The 16,338-nt window shown below is 48.0% G+C and overlaps 1 protein-coding gene and 1 long non-coding RNA gene across 16 annotated transcripts in view; one reads left to right on the forward strand and one right to left on the reverse strand.

Annotated features, from left to right (window-relative positions):
* Window positions 1-16,338, forward strand: part of WDR97 (WD repeat domain 97) — a 75,180-nt gene that overhangs the window by 408 nt on the left and 58,434 nt on the right. For 2 of the 7 annotated variants that reach the window (XM_056820693.1, XM_056820697.1), the window contains exons 2-16: window positions 668-874; window positions 1,204-1,346; window positions 1,608-2,242; window positions 2,457-2,578; window positions 2,971-3,718; window positions 3,827-3,969; window positions 5,030-5,272; window positions 5,430-5,520; window positions 5,700-5,832; window positions 6,341-6,459; window positions 7,409-7,472; window positions 7,862-8,017; window positions 10,115-10,180; window positions 15,326-15,445; window positions 15,558-15,656. In XM_056820693.1, the coding sequence (XP_056676671.1) occupies window positions 668-874; window positions 1,204-1,346; window positions 1,608-2,242; window positions 2,457-2,578; window positions 2,971-3,718; window positions 3,827-3,969; window positions 5,030-5,272; window positions 5,430-5,520; window positions 5,700-5,832; window positions 6,341-6,459; window positions 7,409-7,472; window positions 7,862-8,017; window positions 10,115-10,180; window positions 15,326-15,445; window positions 15,558-15,656 (3,089 nt within the window). Of the gene's footprint in view, window positions 1-4; window positions 183-206; window positions 875-1,203; window positions 1,347-1,607; window positions 2,243-2,456; window positions 2,579-2,970; window positions 3,719-3,826; window positions 3,970-5,029; window positions 5,273-5,429; window positions 5,521-5,699; window positions 5,833-6,340; window positions 6,460-7,408; window positions 7,473-7,861; window positions 8,018-10,114; window positions 10,181-15,325; window positions 15,446-15,557; window positions 15,657-16,338 lie in introns of those variants that run through there. The other 5 variants (XM_056820695.1, XM_056820694.1, XM_056820698.1 and 2 more) reach the window with 5 other exon arrangements.
* Window positions 3,964-16,338, reverse strand: part of LOC107651918 (uncharacterized) — a 76,546-nt gene continuing 64,171 nt past the window's right edge. For 6 of the 9 annotated variants that reach the window (XR_008917167.1, XR_008917173.1, XR_008917169.1 and 3 more), the window contains 2 exons: window positions 5,322-5,498; window positions 3,964-4,654 (listed from right to left, as the gene is read on the reverse strand). This is a non-coding gene — a long non-coding RNA (uncharacterized LOC107651918). The remainder of the gene's footprint in view (window positions 4,655-5,321; window positions 5,499-16,338) is intronic. The other 3 variants (XR_008917166.1, XR_008917174.1, XR_008917172.1) reach the window with 2 other exon arrangements.

Genomic DNA, 16,338 nt, shown 5'->3' on the forward strand with positions numbered 1-16,338 from the left:
AGGACTGTGGCGCTGTGAACAGGGTGGTGGGGTTCACGGGTGCACTTGTGAGAGAGAGCCTGTGAGGGTATGGTATTTCCATCCCAGGGGGTGCAGTGTGGGACAGGGTCCTAGGACTCGGCGCTGCTTATGGGAGTTGTTGGGGGGCGGGGCCCGCTGTTGCTGCAAGAGAGATCTGTGAGGTGAGAGATGTGGTGGTCCAGACCGGAATAGGGTGCTGATGTGGGAGCATTTCTGGATGCAATGAAGAGGACGAGTCCTGGGAGATGTGGTTTTGGGGGGGTATTTCAGGATGGGGAACTATGGGAGGAGATACGCCACCCTGATGAGTGGTTAAGCCAGGTACTGAACTGTGGTGCTATCCCTGAGAGAAGTAAGGAGACGTGGTTATGGGGAAGGATCTGACCTCACTGGAGAACTACTACTGGAGGAATTCAGGAGTGGAGTGCACTACTCTGAGGAGGGATGATATTAAAGAGTCCTTGTCAGGGAGGAATTCTAGGGGTGGTACTGATGTGGAGACAGAAGTACTGAAGGATGTGTCTACAGGACTCAGTGTGGGGAGCACTACTTTGGGAGTGACTGTCCTAAGAGGTAGTTATGCTGGAGGGTGGGATTGGCGCTGTTACGCAGAGGTGCTTCAACAGTGGGGCACTGTGCCCTTTAGGAGTACAGAGGAGGAGCCCTGTCCCTCTAAGCATTGTTATTTCGAGAGGGAGCTATATTTGGGGTGACGAGCCCCCAACCTCAGGTCCCAGAGCCGCAATGGATCGGACAAAGTCGAAAGCTCAGAAAAACTCCCCATCGGGAAATGCCAAGAAGAAACATGAGCAACTAAAACGTATGGAAGCCAAAAGCCAGGGCGCTACCTCAGGTCAGTCACGTTTCATAGTATCCGTGTCTGAATTGATTTCGAGTTATCAGGAGAGAGATCCTGTCCTCTTGTCGTGCCTTGGTGTACTTGGGGACTCCTCTTACCGCCATTACTTCCCTTTCCCCACTTCCCATACTTGAGAACCCCGCCCCACTCACCTTTCCAAACTTCTCTGATAAGAGCGGGCAGAGGAAACAGGCTCTTCCGAAGCCCCACATTTTCCTCTTTTCTGGGCCCGGTGTGTGTGAGGGAGAGGAGAGGCAGGAGAAAGGGAATAGGGGAAATCCTAGATTATTCCTCATCTGGACTTCGGTTTTCTTGTCCAAAAGTTGAAAACACTACCTCGACTGCAACATCAACGACATCGGGCTCCTTCTCCTCTAACGAGCTGTGGTGGAGCATTATGCCTTTAACCCGGGCCCGCCGCCTGTGGAGTATTTTGCGGGATAGCTTGGAGTATTTGGTGGAAAGGGTAGGGATCCAGCTCCTATACTGTCTTGGCCACCTGACAGCTGCTTCTGCGTTGCCAGGTGGTTGTCTCTTGCTCTGAGCCCCCTACAGGTCCCCTTTCATTCCCTTGTCAAGTGCCCACCCCTGATACGTACACCCTTGGGCAATCTTTGCACAACCTGGTCCCTTTTCCCGATTTGAAGTTCCCTTCTTATTCACCCCAACTCCGTGCCCTTGGAGCCTATGATGCTCCTGCTCACCAGAAGTCTGGTTCTCTCTTCAGATGAAGCGCGATGAGCTGCAGGTGTCACACTTGAGGCACGGGCTGGAGCCCCTTCGACGCTTAGAGGTACCACAAGGGCTGGTGGCAGCTACACAGGATGCAGAAAGGTCACTCTTGGTGCTTTTGGATAGTCAAAGCCAAGTGCATCTGCACGCTGAAGATGGTTGGACCCGTGGCCACATCCAACTGCCAATAAAACTCACAGGGCTTGTGGCCCTTGTGGGTTTTCAACACATGGGCCAGAACTCAGGTCACTTTTTTGGTTGGGGACCCAAAGGAGTAGTAGTAATGGATAAGGACCTGCAACTGCTGTCCTTCAACTCCTTGGACCCCTCTCGAATTCCTGTGTGCTGTGCTTTGTTGCCTGGAATGGGGATGGTGGCCACTGGTGAGGTGGGTGGTGGACTGTCAATCTGGGAGTTCCGAGGTGGTGGCCATCGTCTAGTACTGAAAAATTCTGTACCACCTCTCCCACACCCGCCACAATCTGGCCCCCATGCTCTCAGCCGCATAGCTCTAGACACGGCCCCCCATGGGATCTTTCCCCACTGCTTCGCCATCAGTGGCACAGACCTGATCGTTTTCGACCTGGGTACCTGCTCAGTTGTGGAGGTGCGCCGGAAGCTGCACAAAACGTGAGATGTGGAAGTGGCCTCAACTGGAAAGGCACAGGGAAGGAAGGGGGCTCAGATTCATTGAGAAGGGAGCAAGGGAAAAGAGTAGGGGGTGGGGCAGCCTAGGGCTTCTAGGGCTAGCAGGATCTGGCACAGAGACCATTAGAGCACCTTTCTGGCATAGAGGGGCCGCCTTGCAGAGAGAGCTTAGCCTCACCCTCTGCTCCTTCCCCAGGGTAATGTCGGATGTGGTGTACTGTGAAGCTGCAGAGGCTGTGGTGACAGGCTCCCGGGACAGCACTGTGAAGGTGTGGGAGGCTGACTGGCAAATCCGTAGCGTTTTTGTGGGGCACAGAGGTAATGAGGGGACAGCCTCCAGACTTCACCTCCAGTTCTTCATATTCCACAGCTCTCCACTAAATTCTCCTCTAGTTGGTTAATCCGGGATCCCTGGGGCCTCCTGATATCTTCATCCCCTCCATTCAGCCCATGTGCCATAAAGATGCAGCACTCCTGGATCTCACTTGGGCCCCCCTCTTTATACTTCCATTTACCCCCATGATGTCACCCACTTCCATGGTGTGGGCCCCTCGGCCGCCTTGCCCCACCTTGCTCTGCCTTTCACTTCTCCCCTTATGTAGTTCTCTCCTTCTCACATACAAAACACATGTATGCCATTCCCATGTAGCCCCTGCCTGCAACCTCCTGCTTTAACTCCTGAGTTGGGATCCCTGGTTCTGGTGACGCAGGTCCAGTGACAGCTTTGGCCGTGCTACCCGGCACATCGCTGCTGCTATCAGCCTCCCAGGACCTGACTCTGCGCACTTGGAACCTGGAGGTGGCACAGCAAGTGGGTGAAGTATCTTTTCGGAGTCAGTCGGAGGCCTCGAGGTTGTCCCAAAAGGACCAGAAGGAGATGCCCACCTTCTCTTGCAACAACTCTGAGAATGTATACTACCTGTGGCCCCCTTCCCACCCTGGTGCTCCCCTGCTGGCGCAGGGCTTGGTGTTCGCGGAGCTATGGCTAGTGCGAGAGCTTCACCATATGGTGGCAACCTTTAGCTGCAATGTGAAGGACCTGCAGCTGGTGCCTCTGCCACAGCAGGCTGACCATGATATTCTGCCTCGCCGCTTGGTGGGCACGTGCTCAGATGGGACCGTGAGGATCCTCACTCCCGATGGGCAGGTGATCACCACCATGCTACTGCAGCCCCCAAATGAAGCTATTGCCACAGCCTATTGTATGCCTCGAGAGGTCCTGCTGGTGCTGACCAACAAAGGGGTAGTGCTGCGGGGCAACGCAACCCGCTGCCCCATCTCAGTGGTGCATCGTTTTCAACCACCTGAGCTGCCAAAAGGCCAACCCTGCTGTCTCCATCTAATTAGCCATGTTCCTGACCTAATCCATGCCAACATGACCTGGGAAAAGACTCAGCAATATGGCGGGGAGGTCCAAAGGAATGACTTCTTTGGTACCATTTGGGAAGACAAAAACAGGTCAGCAAGCACACTGACCCTGGGGAGGTGTGGTGGGCTTCTGAAGGTGGGAGAGGGCCTTGAGAACCTGGGGAGTGGAAGAAGTGACATCCTGCTTCTGGGCCATAGGTTCCTACCAGTGTTGGGCTACACAGATGGAATGATAACGGTCTTCGACTGGCATACTTTTCGGAGGCTCTTTCACGCAGAAGCCCACAACCCAGGCTCCGTGACTATCATTGCTTCCAATTTGCAGACTCTGGTGACTGCCGGTCAGCAAGTCCCACCCTCTTCTGTACAGACTTCCCACCCTTTGCTCAGGCAGCCTCTGTCCAGCCTTCCTCTCTCCCCTCTTTTCCAATGGGCCTTTACCCCTTTCCCACCTGTTAACCATCTCATCACCTAACCTGACTCTCATATCCCTCCACCTCAGGATCCCCACATCCCTTCTCCTCCCTGGCCCCTGCTCCTTTCTACCCTCTACACATATAGCTCCCACTTCTTCCTCATCCATGTTCTTTCCCCTTCCCTCCCCTTCTTGGTCCAGCCTCTCATGTCCCTCTGAAGTGGTCATATTTCTTTAAAATTTAAATTGTTATTGATTTTTTTTTTTGGTCACAGCTTCCGTACCTAATGCCCCTCCCCTCTGCAATCCAGAGAGCCATCTCTTAAAGGCCCTCACCTTTGTAGAGAAGGGAGGGAGGTTGATTGTCAAATCTCTCCTTTGGGGCCAAGCTTGGTCAATAATTCATGGAATTCAGTTTCTCTTTTGTTGTTTCCATTTAGGCACTGTGTGTGTTTTCCTGGTTCTGCTTACTTCACTTTGCATCAGATCTTACAAGTCTTCCCATGCTTTGTATTCTTCATCCTTTCTATAATTGCAGCAATGTTCCATTACCTTCGTGTTTCACAGTTTGTTCAGCCATTTCCCAAATGATGAGCATTTACTTTGTGTCCCTGTTTTGGAGGGGAAAGAAAGTGCCATTATGCATATTTTGTTTCCTATATTAGACCTTTCTGTCTTTGATTTCCCTGGGGTATGTGTTTAGCAATGGGGCTTTTGGGTAAGCATCACTTCAGTAGCATAATTCATAGTCAAAACAACCCAAGCCCCAGAAGACTGCTAGATCCTGCCCTGCTGCTCTGAGAGGCTCCTTGGCCTCACCCCTTGGCATGCACCAATATGTACCAGACCCTCCCAGAAGCCTCTGTGCATCCCAGTGATCCTCCCCCAGCCCCAGTTTTCTACCTAGGGACCTACCCCTCAGGCATCTTCATGTCCACAAGCAGGCAGACTCCCTGAGGCTTCCCACTTTTCTTTCTGGGGTGTAGGCACAGACATGACTATAAAGATGTGGCGGATATATCCTTACTCTGAAGAGAGCCTGACCTTGCTCCGGACATTTTTCTGCCACCAGCCAGCTGTGGCACTATGCCCCGTGATTAATCGTCTCACTGTGGCCTTTGAGGACCCCCAGAGGGCCATCTACAGCCTGGTGCAGTATACTTCATCTGACAGCGACCAGTCACGCTATGACCATCACCCCCAGGATGACTCCACAGACCACATCACAGGTCAGCAGCCTCCGCCTGTGACAGTGTGCCCTGAGCACCTGACACGTACCTTCAGGCACCAAAGAGGGCTTCCCCAAGGATGCCCTTTGCTCCCCTGGCCACACCGAGACCGCCATTTTGAGTCCGGCATCTCTTTCTCGGCTTTCCCAACTCCCAGGCTTGTGCTGCTGCTCTTACTTGAAGCTCTACGCCTCCTCCAGCCTGGATTGCACTTTGAGAATCTGGACTGAGGACAATAAATTGCTCAGGTATGTGTATTCAGAACCCAGGCCTGGTTCCTAGTGGACCTCGGGAGATTACTAACTCTCCTGCGGCCTTTCCCTCCCTCCCTGCAGAATGAAGGCTTCAGAGGAGCGAGGTTGGCAGGGACGTGGAAACTCTGTCCTTGACCTCCCCGCTTACTCTCCTCCCCACCCTTCCTCCCCAGGGTGCTACATCTGACCACGCCTCCAGAATCCATAACCTTCTGCAATGACAAGGGGGATCTGATTCTTGCTCTTGGCTCACAGCTTCACCTGCTCTCCCACAGACTCTATCTGCCCACGTCTTATCTAGTCAAGGTACCTGCCCACGCTGGGCTGGGCTTCAAACCTTGGCCCTATTTGTTGTCCCTTGTGTGATTTTTTTTTTAACCTTTTACCTTCCGCCTTAGAATTAATACTGTATATTGGTTCCAAGGCAGAAGAGTGGTAAGGGCTAGGCAATGGGGGTTAAGTGACTTGCCCAGGGTCACACAGTTGGGAAGTGTCTGAGGTCAGATCTGAACCTAGGATCTCCCATCTCCAGGCCTGGCTTTCAGTCCACTGAACGACCCAGTTGTCTCCATCCCTTGTGTGATTTTAAACAAATTCTGAGCTTCAATTTCTCCATCTATCAAGCGAAGGGGCTGGATTACATATAGGGGTGATGGTGGGAAGCACTTAGCTCTGACTCAGACTCCTGGAAACCCAGATATTCTCCTTCCCCAAAAGGGGCCCAATATGTCGGAAGGGGGATGGTTTGGAGGGCATAAGGAGAGTGGGCTCCCAGACCTAGTGCACACATTGCTCTCTCCTCCAAACTCCGCAGGTCCTGTGTCGGAAAGAACCATTCTGTAAGCCAGAAATCATCCTACCACTGACAAATCCTGAACTGCTGACTCCTGAAGACCTGAAAAGACTTGAAGGATTGGCACTCCCTACTATGGGGTCAGATCAATCCCCATCCTCGTCTTCACACACATCGTTCTCCCCCCAATAAACATGCTCTCATACCCCCTACATACTCTCATGTCCTCAGGCCTTTCCAGCTCTCTCAGGCACTTGCCCTTTCTCCCTTGTCATACTCATAGCCTCAGAGCTCATAACTACCAGGGATTTCTAGACGCTTAATACCCCCATACCCAAGTCCTGCAGACCCTCTGACCATCAGCCCTACTAATCCCATCAACTCTCCAAACCCTCCTATTCCCAACTTTCTGCCCCTCTCCCTGCCTCAGCTTAAAAACCGCATTATCTCAGGTCTCAGAGTTTCAGCAAAGCCCCACGAAAGCTCAGGACCCCGCTTCCCCCCCCACCTCCTCCTCACAACACCCCCTCCCACACACACCATCACCATCCATCAGCATGAGAAGATATCTTCTGATGTCTAAGCAGGAATTCTCTCATAATATACCTGACAAGAGGATCAGTTTTAGGGAATCTTTGGGCTCTTGAGGCGCCATTTCTCTTTCTGATAGGCTCTGATTGTTGAGAGGATTTTCCTGGCATAGTCTTAAATCTGCTTCTCTCCACTTTCTAGTTTCACTTTGTTGCCAGGTAGAACAAATCTGGTATCTCTTCAAATGAGATCCTGTATATACAGTGCTTTGTATATTATATAACTCAGCTATTTATTCATTATTTATTGCTTGACTTCCCCTGGTAATCCTTGAGATAACTGAAGAAAGCAGTCCTGTCATCCCTAAGTCTTCTAATAGCATAACACTCCCAGTACCTTCAGTCAGTTCTTATCTGGGCAAGGGGATGGGGTTTGGGGTTCCTTTCCTTCCAAGGCCACTCTGATCCCTCATTCTCTCAAGGTCCCCCTATGGGCCCCAGCTCCATCCCATCATGACTGTGCTTCATGGTCTGGATGGGTCCTATGTGTCCTGTGCAGGATGAAGGCGAGTGTTAAGAAGGAGTATGTGGAAGCAAGGAACAAGCAAAGAGAGATAGATAAGGTCTGTTGGGGAGGTGGATGAAATAAGTGATGGATAGAGGGAGTGGGGTTGACCTCCTTGGGCCCATCTCCTTCCCTAGTTCATGCCCTGAAAGTTTTGTCTGTGTACCTTGGTATCTTTTTGTCTCTATTCTTTCCTTTGATTTTGCGTGTCCCTGTATCTCCCTGTTTTTATCTCTCTGAATGAGTCTCTTTTTCTCCATTTCTAACCCAATGCCTTTTTTTAAAATCTCTGGTTTTGTCTCTTTTTCTGCCTCTGTATGGGTCAATGTCCCTGTACCTTTGCCTTCTGGGAATACCAATGGGCAATTTGGGGTGAGAACTTTCTTGAAATTGCTTCTTGGGAAGAAAATTGGACCGAATTTGAGAGAAACTCTTTGATTCCCTTAGGCCTGTGCCAAGTTGGCTGCCAGGGATGAGGAGTTGCAGACTTTGGCCTTTGGACGAATGGAACCCTTGGCCCATATGTTCGTCACTCCCGAACTGCGTTTAGAGGCCTTCCACAGTTACTTACAGGTCATCTATGGCAACCAATTGGACAGTGTGGTGAGCACCCCTTCCAGTTTGGTAATCCAGTCCTTGTATCTACTGTTCTTACACATGTTCCAGGCTTACATGCAGATGCTCCAAATTCAGACTGAGTAGTCCTCCCAGCTCCCATCTTTCTCCCTAAGAGGCCAAGTTCCCCTGTTATACCCTGGGGATTTTCTGGGCTGAAAGGCAAGAACAGTTGAGCCAAATATATAACTTGGCAATTTTGTGAAAATGGTGCTGGTGAGAATGTAGTGGGATTGGGAATGATTGCAGAGTGAGATGCACAAGGGTGATTTTTTTTTTAAACCCTTACCTTCTGTCTTGGAATCAGTACTGTGTATTGATTCCAAGGCAGAAGAGCAGTGTTAAATTTATTGGTTGAGACTGAATATAATAATTGGTGGTCCCCAGGGATTTAATTTCTAAATCCCCAAATGAATTACTAAAGTAAAATGTAATTTATGTAGAGGGAAGATATTAAGGAAGTGAGAAAAAGGGAAAGAGAGAGAGCTCTGGCTTCCTTAGACCCAGGTAGAAATTCTAAGCCCCAGCCAGGGGAAAGGAGCCTCAAGATGATGGGCCTTTCTCAGAGGTTCACATCTCCAGAAAGGCAAGGAAACTAAGTCAGCCTTTCACTCACCAAGGTGACTGTCTAAAAGGAAAGCAGTCTGAGGTCTCCTGCATGAGCTCTTCCAGGGGTCCAGTTCCACAGCCAAGAGTCTTCACCCTAAGTCTGAGTGTCTGTTTTCCAGTCTCTCCTCAAGTTTCTGTCTTCCAGTCCAGCTTTGAGTGACTGAATTCTGTCTTTTTTGTGTGTGTCCCTGTTTCTTCTATTTAAGGACCTTTTTCTCTTGTGTCACCTCCACTAAATTTTTATGTCTACCAATCACAGCAGACAGCTCCTCTCCAGGACTGCCCACTCAATGTATGAAATGAGTGTTCACAACTTTTGTATTTAGTTATACCTTTTGTGGTTAGTTAGCACCTTTTGTAATTAGTTAACACCTTTTTGTAGTAAAATGGGTAGATCAACTTTAAATACTGACAACACTTTGGGGATTAAAATCTAAAAATAGACCTGGGATTACAATTTAATCTTCCCAATAAAGGAAGAGCTAAGTATCTTCATTGTTACAATTAGGGGAGAGCTAAATCCAATATTCACAATGGTAAGGGCTAGGCAATGGGGGTTAAGTGACTTGCCCAGGGACACACAGTTGGGAAGTGTCTGAGATTTGAACCCAAGACTTCCTATCTCTAGGCCTAGCTCTAAATCCACTGAGTTACTCAGCTTCTCCCCACAAGGGTGATTCTGAGAACATCAAGTTAGGGAAGGGGATTTGCATGGGTAGCCCAAAGATTTGGGCAGGTAGAGGGAGAGTCTGTGCTAGAAGGAATGACAGAGTTGGTATATATACCCCTCCTGAGCATGGAGCCCATCCTCAGTGGGTTGGATGGATTCTGGGGCCTGTTGCACAAAGCAGTCCCAGTCTGGGCAGAAGTAATGACAGACAGCTTATAATTAAATGGCACAATTCTGAGCTTTCTCTGTTCTCCACATGGAAAACAGTATATACATAAGGAGGTTTAAGAGGTGCTAGTAGTGGGACTGACAGGATGTACAAGTGACTCTGTAACACATTCAGGCTCAGGATTTCTCCCTTCTCAAGTTTATTCCACACAAACACCCCCCTCTACTTTTAGGCCCAAATTTCTTCTCTCCTCCTCCCCCCCCTTTAAATTCTTTTTCCACACCCAGAATTCTTCCTTTCAAGTTTAAATGTGTTTCTCTCTAGGCTCGAGTTTTCCTCTAAGTTTTCTTCAAGATTCCTTCCCTTTTCTTGTTTCTCTCCCCACTTCAGTTCTAATTAGGTTAAAATTTCTCTCCATCCCCATCCTGTCCCTCCCTCCACCCCCCAGCTCAATCCCATTTCTTCTTTCTCCAGGCTCAATTTCCCCCTTTCCTGTCCTCTCAGGCTCAGATTTCTTTTCCCTGAACTTGGGTTGAGCAGCCCCCACATAGCACAGCTAAATTCTTAACATCATCCTACTCCACACTGAGACCTTCAGTTCATGACCTCTTTCATTTCTTCCCTCACAATGGCAAAGAGCAAAGAGGAGGATGAGGCTTTGAAAAACCCTTCCACATCTGAGGAGAAGCCTCCTGTGACCTCGGTGAGAATTCCCTAACTTCCAAAAAACCCAATATACCTTCCTTGGACCCTCCCCTGCCTATATATTTCTAGACTCTGCCCTGATATACCCAATGAACCCATCCCCTCAATGTCTACCTGGGACACTTTCCTAGTATCTTGTGGGACACCTACGAAAGGACTCCTACCCAATATTCTCTATTCAGTATTCCTTTGATTTATGCCTAGACCCTTCCCCTCCTTGACTTTTCAATATAACCTTGGATTTTTTCCCACCATCCCCTTGGACCTTTTCCCAATATTTCCCTCAGTCCTCCCTATCTATTTTCCCTTTATTTACCTCTAGTATCCTTTCCTAATAGCCCTATGGGAATCCTAATTATTCTTATGTGACTCCACTAATATATCTTCAAGATTCTCAATACTCTCCTGGAACCCTTCCCCTTCTTCAATGCCCCAGAACATCTAGAGGAAACTCCCTCATTATGCATGAAGGATACACTAGTATCCTCTCCCAATATGCCTGAAGGATACTAAGCTAGTATTTCTTTTGGACTCTCCCCCACAATGTGCTTCCTCAGTGCCCTCCCCCAATGTTTCTCCATGTACCCATAGATCCCTCTCAGTATCCCCTGGAACTCCTCCCCCAGGATCTCCCTAGATTTCCCTCCCAAATATTTTTTCCCATTTCCATGTCCCAGCATCTCTCAAGTACTCTTACCCAAAATCTTCTCGTTACCCTCCATTCCCCCCCAAAGTGTAGGACGTTGGCCCAGTACTGTCCTGAGATCCTCTGCCTGTTCCAGTCCCTCCTAGGACCTTTCCCTTCCTCAATATCCCTTGGGATCTTCTTCCTCTCTCTGATATATTCTCAGAACCTTTGTCCAATCTTGTCATTCCTCCCCCCAATTGTTTATATCCTCAAAATGTTTCCAGCACCCTCCCCTAATTAAATTTGCTTTACCCTCCCCTGACCCTTTCCCAATATATCTACTAATCACTTGCCAAATGTCTATTTGGCACTTCTCCACTTCCTTTCCCTTCCTTCTCCTCTCCACATTTCCTTAGGACCTAACTTCAATCTAACCCCTAGGACTTCCTCTCAAGATCTCAGGATATCCTACCCAATATCTGACTAGATCTTTCCCAATATTCATATTTTCAGCATTATCTCCTAATATTGCTTGGGGACCCTCCCCTAATATCCTTATTACCTCAGCTACCCACTATTAACTTGCAGGATTATATCCCAGGCACCCTTCTCCAATATTTCCACAGGACCCTCCCACAATATGCCTGCAGGACACTTGTCCAATAACTACCTGAACTCTTCCCTCCCCTGATATTCCCTGGGACCTTCCCCCTTCCCTACTGTATCCCTGGGACTCTCTCCTGATATCCCCTAGATCTCTCCCCCAATATTTGCCTCCTGTTTCTCATCCCCAAAGATCTTGTAGAACCATCTCCTAATAAGCCCTCAGAACCTTCCCTTAATTTTCTTGTGCGACTATCTCATAATATTACTGCAGGATGCTTCTCAGAATACTCCAATATCCTGGGACCTTGCTTGAATATGGCCCTCTCTAGGGCTGTCCTTCAACTTCTTTTCCTCTGTGTTTAGCCTGGAGAAGAGGAGGTTGGAGATGGGTTTAAGATTTGTTCAATTTGACCCCAGAGGGCAGAACCAGCAGCAAGGGATGGAAGCTGCCCATTTAGGTTCCATGTCATGAAAGCTGCTTAACAATGAGAAGCTCTTCACAAGTGACCTGGGTTGTCTTGGGAGGGAGTGGGTTCCCTCTCCATGGAGGTCTTCAAGCAAAGGCTGGATGACTACTTATCGACTATGTTGTGGAAGGGATCCTTTTTCAGGTATGGGTTGGACTAGGTAACTATGGAAAGATTTTGAAATTGGAAAGCAATTTTGTGTTTTGTGATTGAACACCCCTTCCCATATCCCGCCAATCCCTTTAGCATCCTTTCCTAATGTTCCAACTTGGACCCCACTCCCTAATATTTTATGGTACCTTCCATAATACATATGAAGGACACTTCTACCATGCCCTCTTGAGACCTTTTCCCAATGTTCTCCCAGAACAACTGCCCACCTGCCTGCAGGATATTTTCTAGTACTTTCCCAGAACTCCTCCCCAAGTATGTCCCTAGGACCTTCCTTCCAAATACCTATAGGATACCAATACCATACCCTCCTGAAACTTTCTTTTAATATTCTCCCTAGTATTCACCCCCTCCCTCCTTATGCCTGCAAGATATTTATCCTCCTGGGGCCCTCACCCATTGCCCAGAATTGTAGGATACTCATTTAATAAACTCTTGGTACCCCAATTAATTATGCCTGAAGGATATTTATATAACACTCTTTGGAGTGCTGTCTCTGGGACTTCACCTCAGTATGTCTTCAGGATCCTCTCTCAGTATGCCCAGGAATTTTCCCCTTCTTCCTCCTAGGCCTCTCCCTCCTCTATATCTATTCCCCTGTACCCCACCCCCAAATTCCCTTAGCACCTTTTCCTAATATCTCTTCCTATCCTTGTTTGATCCTCCCCTGATATATCCATAGTATACTTTCCCAACACTTATGAACCTTCCTCAACATTTCCCCCTATGATACTTGTTCAGTACTCTCCCGGGATTTCCTTTCAGTACCACCCAGGACACCCCAACTCTCCCACCAAAATTAGCCTCCCCACAACCCATCCCTAGTATTTCTTGGTACCTTTCCCCAATATAACCTCCTCTTTTTTCCAACTCCCAAATCTCTTGCTCCTTGATATGCCTTGAGGTCATGCCTTGAGGTCATGCTAATATTTTTCTGTGACCCAAAATAACTTGTCTAACACCATTCTAGGACATTGTCTAATACCCCCTAAGCCCTCTCCCCAAAATCTTTCCAGCATCCTTTTCTAATATCTCCCCCACCCAGAAGTCTCCTATAGAGAATTATTATAGTTAATATATTTCAGTATATCTTCAGGACATCTAATACCTTTCTGGGACTCTCTGTACCTAATATTCCCTAAGGATCCTTTTCCAATATCCCTTGTGACCCTCACCCAATATCCCACTAGGTCTCTTCTTCAGTTTTTCCTTTTCTCCATACTTTATTACCTTTTTGTAATATCTCCTCACATCCTTGTGTGATCTTCCCTCACACCAAAATTATTCAATATGTTCCTAGGACCCCTTCTTAGGCAAGAATACTTACCCTTTATTATCCTCTTGAGACCCTCTACCTCTGCCTAATATTCCTAGGGGATCCTTTCCTGTTTCTACCTTAAAATAGTCCATCAGTACTCTTAATTTTTCTAGAGGACCCTTTCCAGAGATTCTTCTGTGACCATTCCCAATATAAATGCAAGTTAACTTCCAGTACCTTCCCAGCATCTAACCTCCATCTTTCCTCAGGGTACCCTCCCAATATCCCTGGGATCTTCCCTCAAAATTCCTGTAGAATCCAACTAGGATCTTCCCTCTCACTAAAAACCCTAAAAACCCCTTTCCCATTATTCTCCAACATGCCCTCCAGAAACCATTTCTCTCTTCTCAGGTCCTCCACCAAAAAATATACTCCTAGGCATCTCCCCCAAAATATTTTCCTTTGTATCCACTCACCAATTCCCCCCAACAGTCCTCTAATACTAGGACTCCCTTGTGGTCACCTTTTCAAGATTTACCCAATATTGTCCTGGGACTCTCCCCTAATATTATCTGAGGCACACTTACCCAATTTCTTCTTCTGGGACCTTCTCCCAAAAGGCCTTCTCAGGACCCTTTCCCAATATCATCTGGAGTTCTCTCCCAAAATTTCTTCCCATAGTTCCTACCACCTAACATTTCCTCAGTATCTTTTCCTAATATTCCCCAGAGATCTTCCTTAACATTCTTCTGTGACTATTCTCCAATATACCCAGAGGATACTTATTTACCCAACACCCTCCACTGCCTTCCCCTAATATTTCTCCTACCTTCTTCAATATACTTATAGGACACTTTCCGAATTTTCCTTCTGTGACCTTTCTCGGGTATCCTTTCAAAACTGTTTCTCAATATTACTCCTCAGGACCCTTTCCCGATATCCTTAACCTCATGGACCTTGATCCCTTCCCTCAAAATCCCTCTATTGCCTTAGGGGGAAAAAAATCCCTCACCAAAAATCTTTTCCTTTGTATCTAGTCATTAACATCCCCTTAGGACTCTCTATCCCCTAAGGACTCTCTACTAATAGGCCAATTGAAACCCTCCCCCCTACAACACTGCCCCCCAGTATCCTTGTGTGATCCCCCAATAATAACTGTAGACTTACCCACAATCCCTTCAAGGACTCTCCCCCAATAACACCTTAGACTTTTCAACAATATATCCTGAGGACCTTCTCTCTGTATTCCTTGGGTCTGTTCCCCAAATATCTTTTCCCCTATTTCTTCTTAGCCCCCTATTTCTGCCACCATATATCCCTAGCATGGTCTCCTAATATCCTTGGGTGACCTTTTCCCAGTATACTGTAGGACATATACTCAAACACCCTTCTGGTATTGCCTTCCCCTACCATCTCCCTAGAATATACCCTCAGTATATAGGAAGTCTATTTCCCCAACATCCTCCTGGGACCTAGCCGCTATATCTCCCCAGAACTTGACTCCTAATATCCCTGTAAGATAGTTATGTAAAAGTTTCCTGGGATTCTCCTTCAGTATCTCTCCAGAACTCTTTTCCAATATGTTCCTTAGGACCTTTTCTCAATATCTCCTAGCACCTTTCCTTAATAATATACCCCTAGGACCCTCTTCCAAGATAGCCTGTGACTCCCTTCTCAATACTTCCCTAGGAACCTCCTCTGTTTCTTCTCACTATTCCTCTCCCCAATATTTCTAGAGCACCCTTCCTAATGTCTCCTAATATTGTTGTGTGACCCCCCCCCCCAATAGCCTTAACAGAATCCTCTCCCATTATTCCTCTAGGTCCTTCTCTAGTATACCTTTGGGGGCCTTTTCTAATATTATCCCAAGATTCCTCCAACAGTGTCCCACTGGGATTCTCTTTTAAACCCCCCACACCTTGGGGGGACTCTCTACCAACATCTTCCCAGTGACCCTTCCCTAATACCTCTTGGGGATCCTTCTCCCAAATCCCCTCTGGGACCCTTCTTCAGCTTGTGACTAAGAGCTCCCTATATGAGAAGTTGGAGCAGGACATAGATTCCATGTTCATGAATGGAGTGACTCCTGCAAAGAACGTCAGAATTCGTAGAAGGATCCAAAAGCGGAGCCAAGTGAGTGCCAGAAGGGTTTGGGAATTGGGGTGAGGGTTTGAGGTCTTGAGGGTTGTGGGAGGAAGTCTTGGCTTAGAGCTATCCTCAAGCTTTCCCATGCCCCATCCTCTAGGTCCCACTGACTGAGAGGATTCTGCTTCCTAGCATAGAATGCAATGGCTTCTTCCCCTCCCACATGACTCAGCCCCGACCCCCTTCCACCCCGAGCAAGGTGAGAAGTGAATTCCTATAGAGATAGGTATATTTGTGTTCCAGAGACACATGTATACAAAACCCCCCCAGAGATCTTATCTTTCACCAGAGATTATCCCCCCACTGAAAAACAGGTGGAAAGAACAACCCCACCCTCAAAAACCAGTTGAGGGGATATGACCTCCCTCAGAGACCTCTTCTAGGTATCTCTCCTTTAAGAGCCCACATACCCACCTCCAGGGATTTCTACAGAAACATCCCAGAACCCTATCTACCCCTTGTGCATGGAATCAGTCAACCCCAGGGCTAACCCTGCCAAGACTTCCCCTAACACAAGTGGAGTTCCCTAGAAATTCCCAGCAAGGTATGAACTTCCATTCATTGAAAACATGCAGAATCAAGTGAATACAGGCAGAAACAGGAAGGTGGAGTAGTTCTTCTCAAAGAGACATGCACATAGACCATCCTACTCCACTGCACCCCAGGAAGATCCTTCCACATAGAGATACCATTCCCTTGTATAGAAATTGCCTCCTAGAGATCTCCCAGAACCCTACCCCAGCCCCAAAGACCCTCTCTAGGAGACCCACTTTTGACTCCTCCCTCATTTACACCCATCGATTCCCCAGGGAGAAAATACACCCCAGAAAAATAATCCCAACAATCACTTTTCACAGAAGATCACTCATCCACTGGGACTC

Source organism: Monodelphis domestica, chromosome 3 (genome assembly GCF_027887165.1).
Source record: "Monodelphis domestica isolate mMonDom1 chromosome 3, mMonDom1.pri, whole genome shotgun sequence".
In the NCBI taxonomy this organism is placed as follows: Eukaryota; Metazoa; Chordata; class Mammalia; order Didelphimorphia; family Didelphidae; genus Monodelphis; species Monodelphis domestica.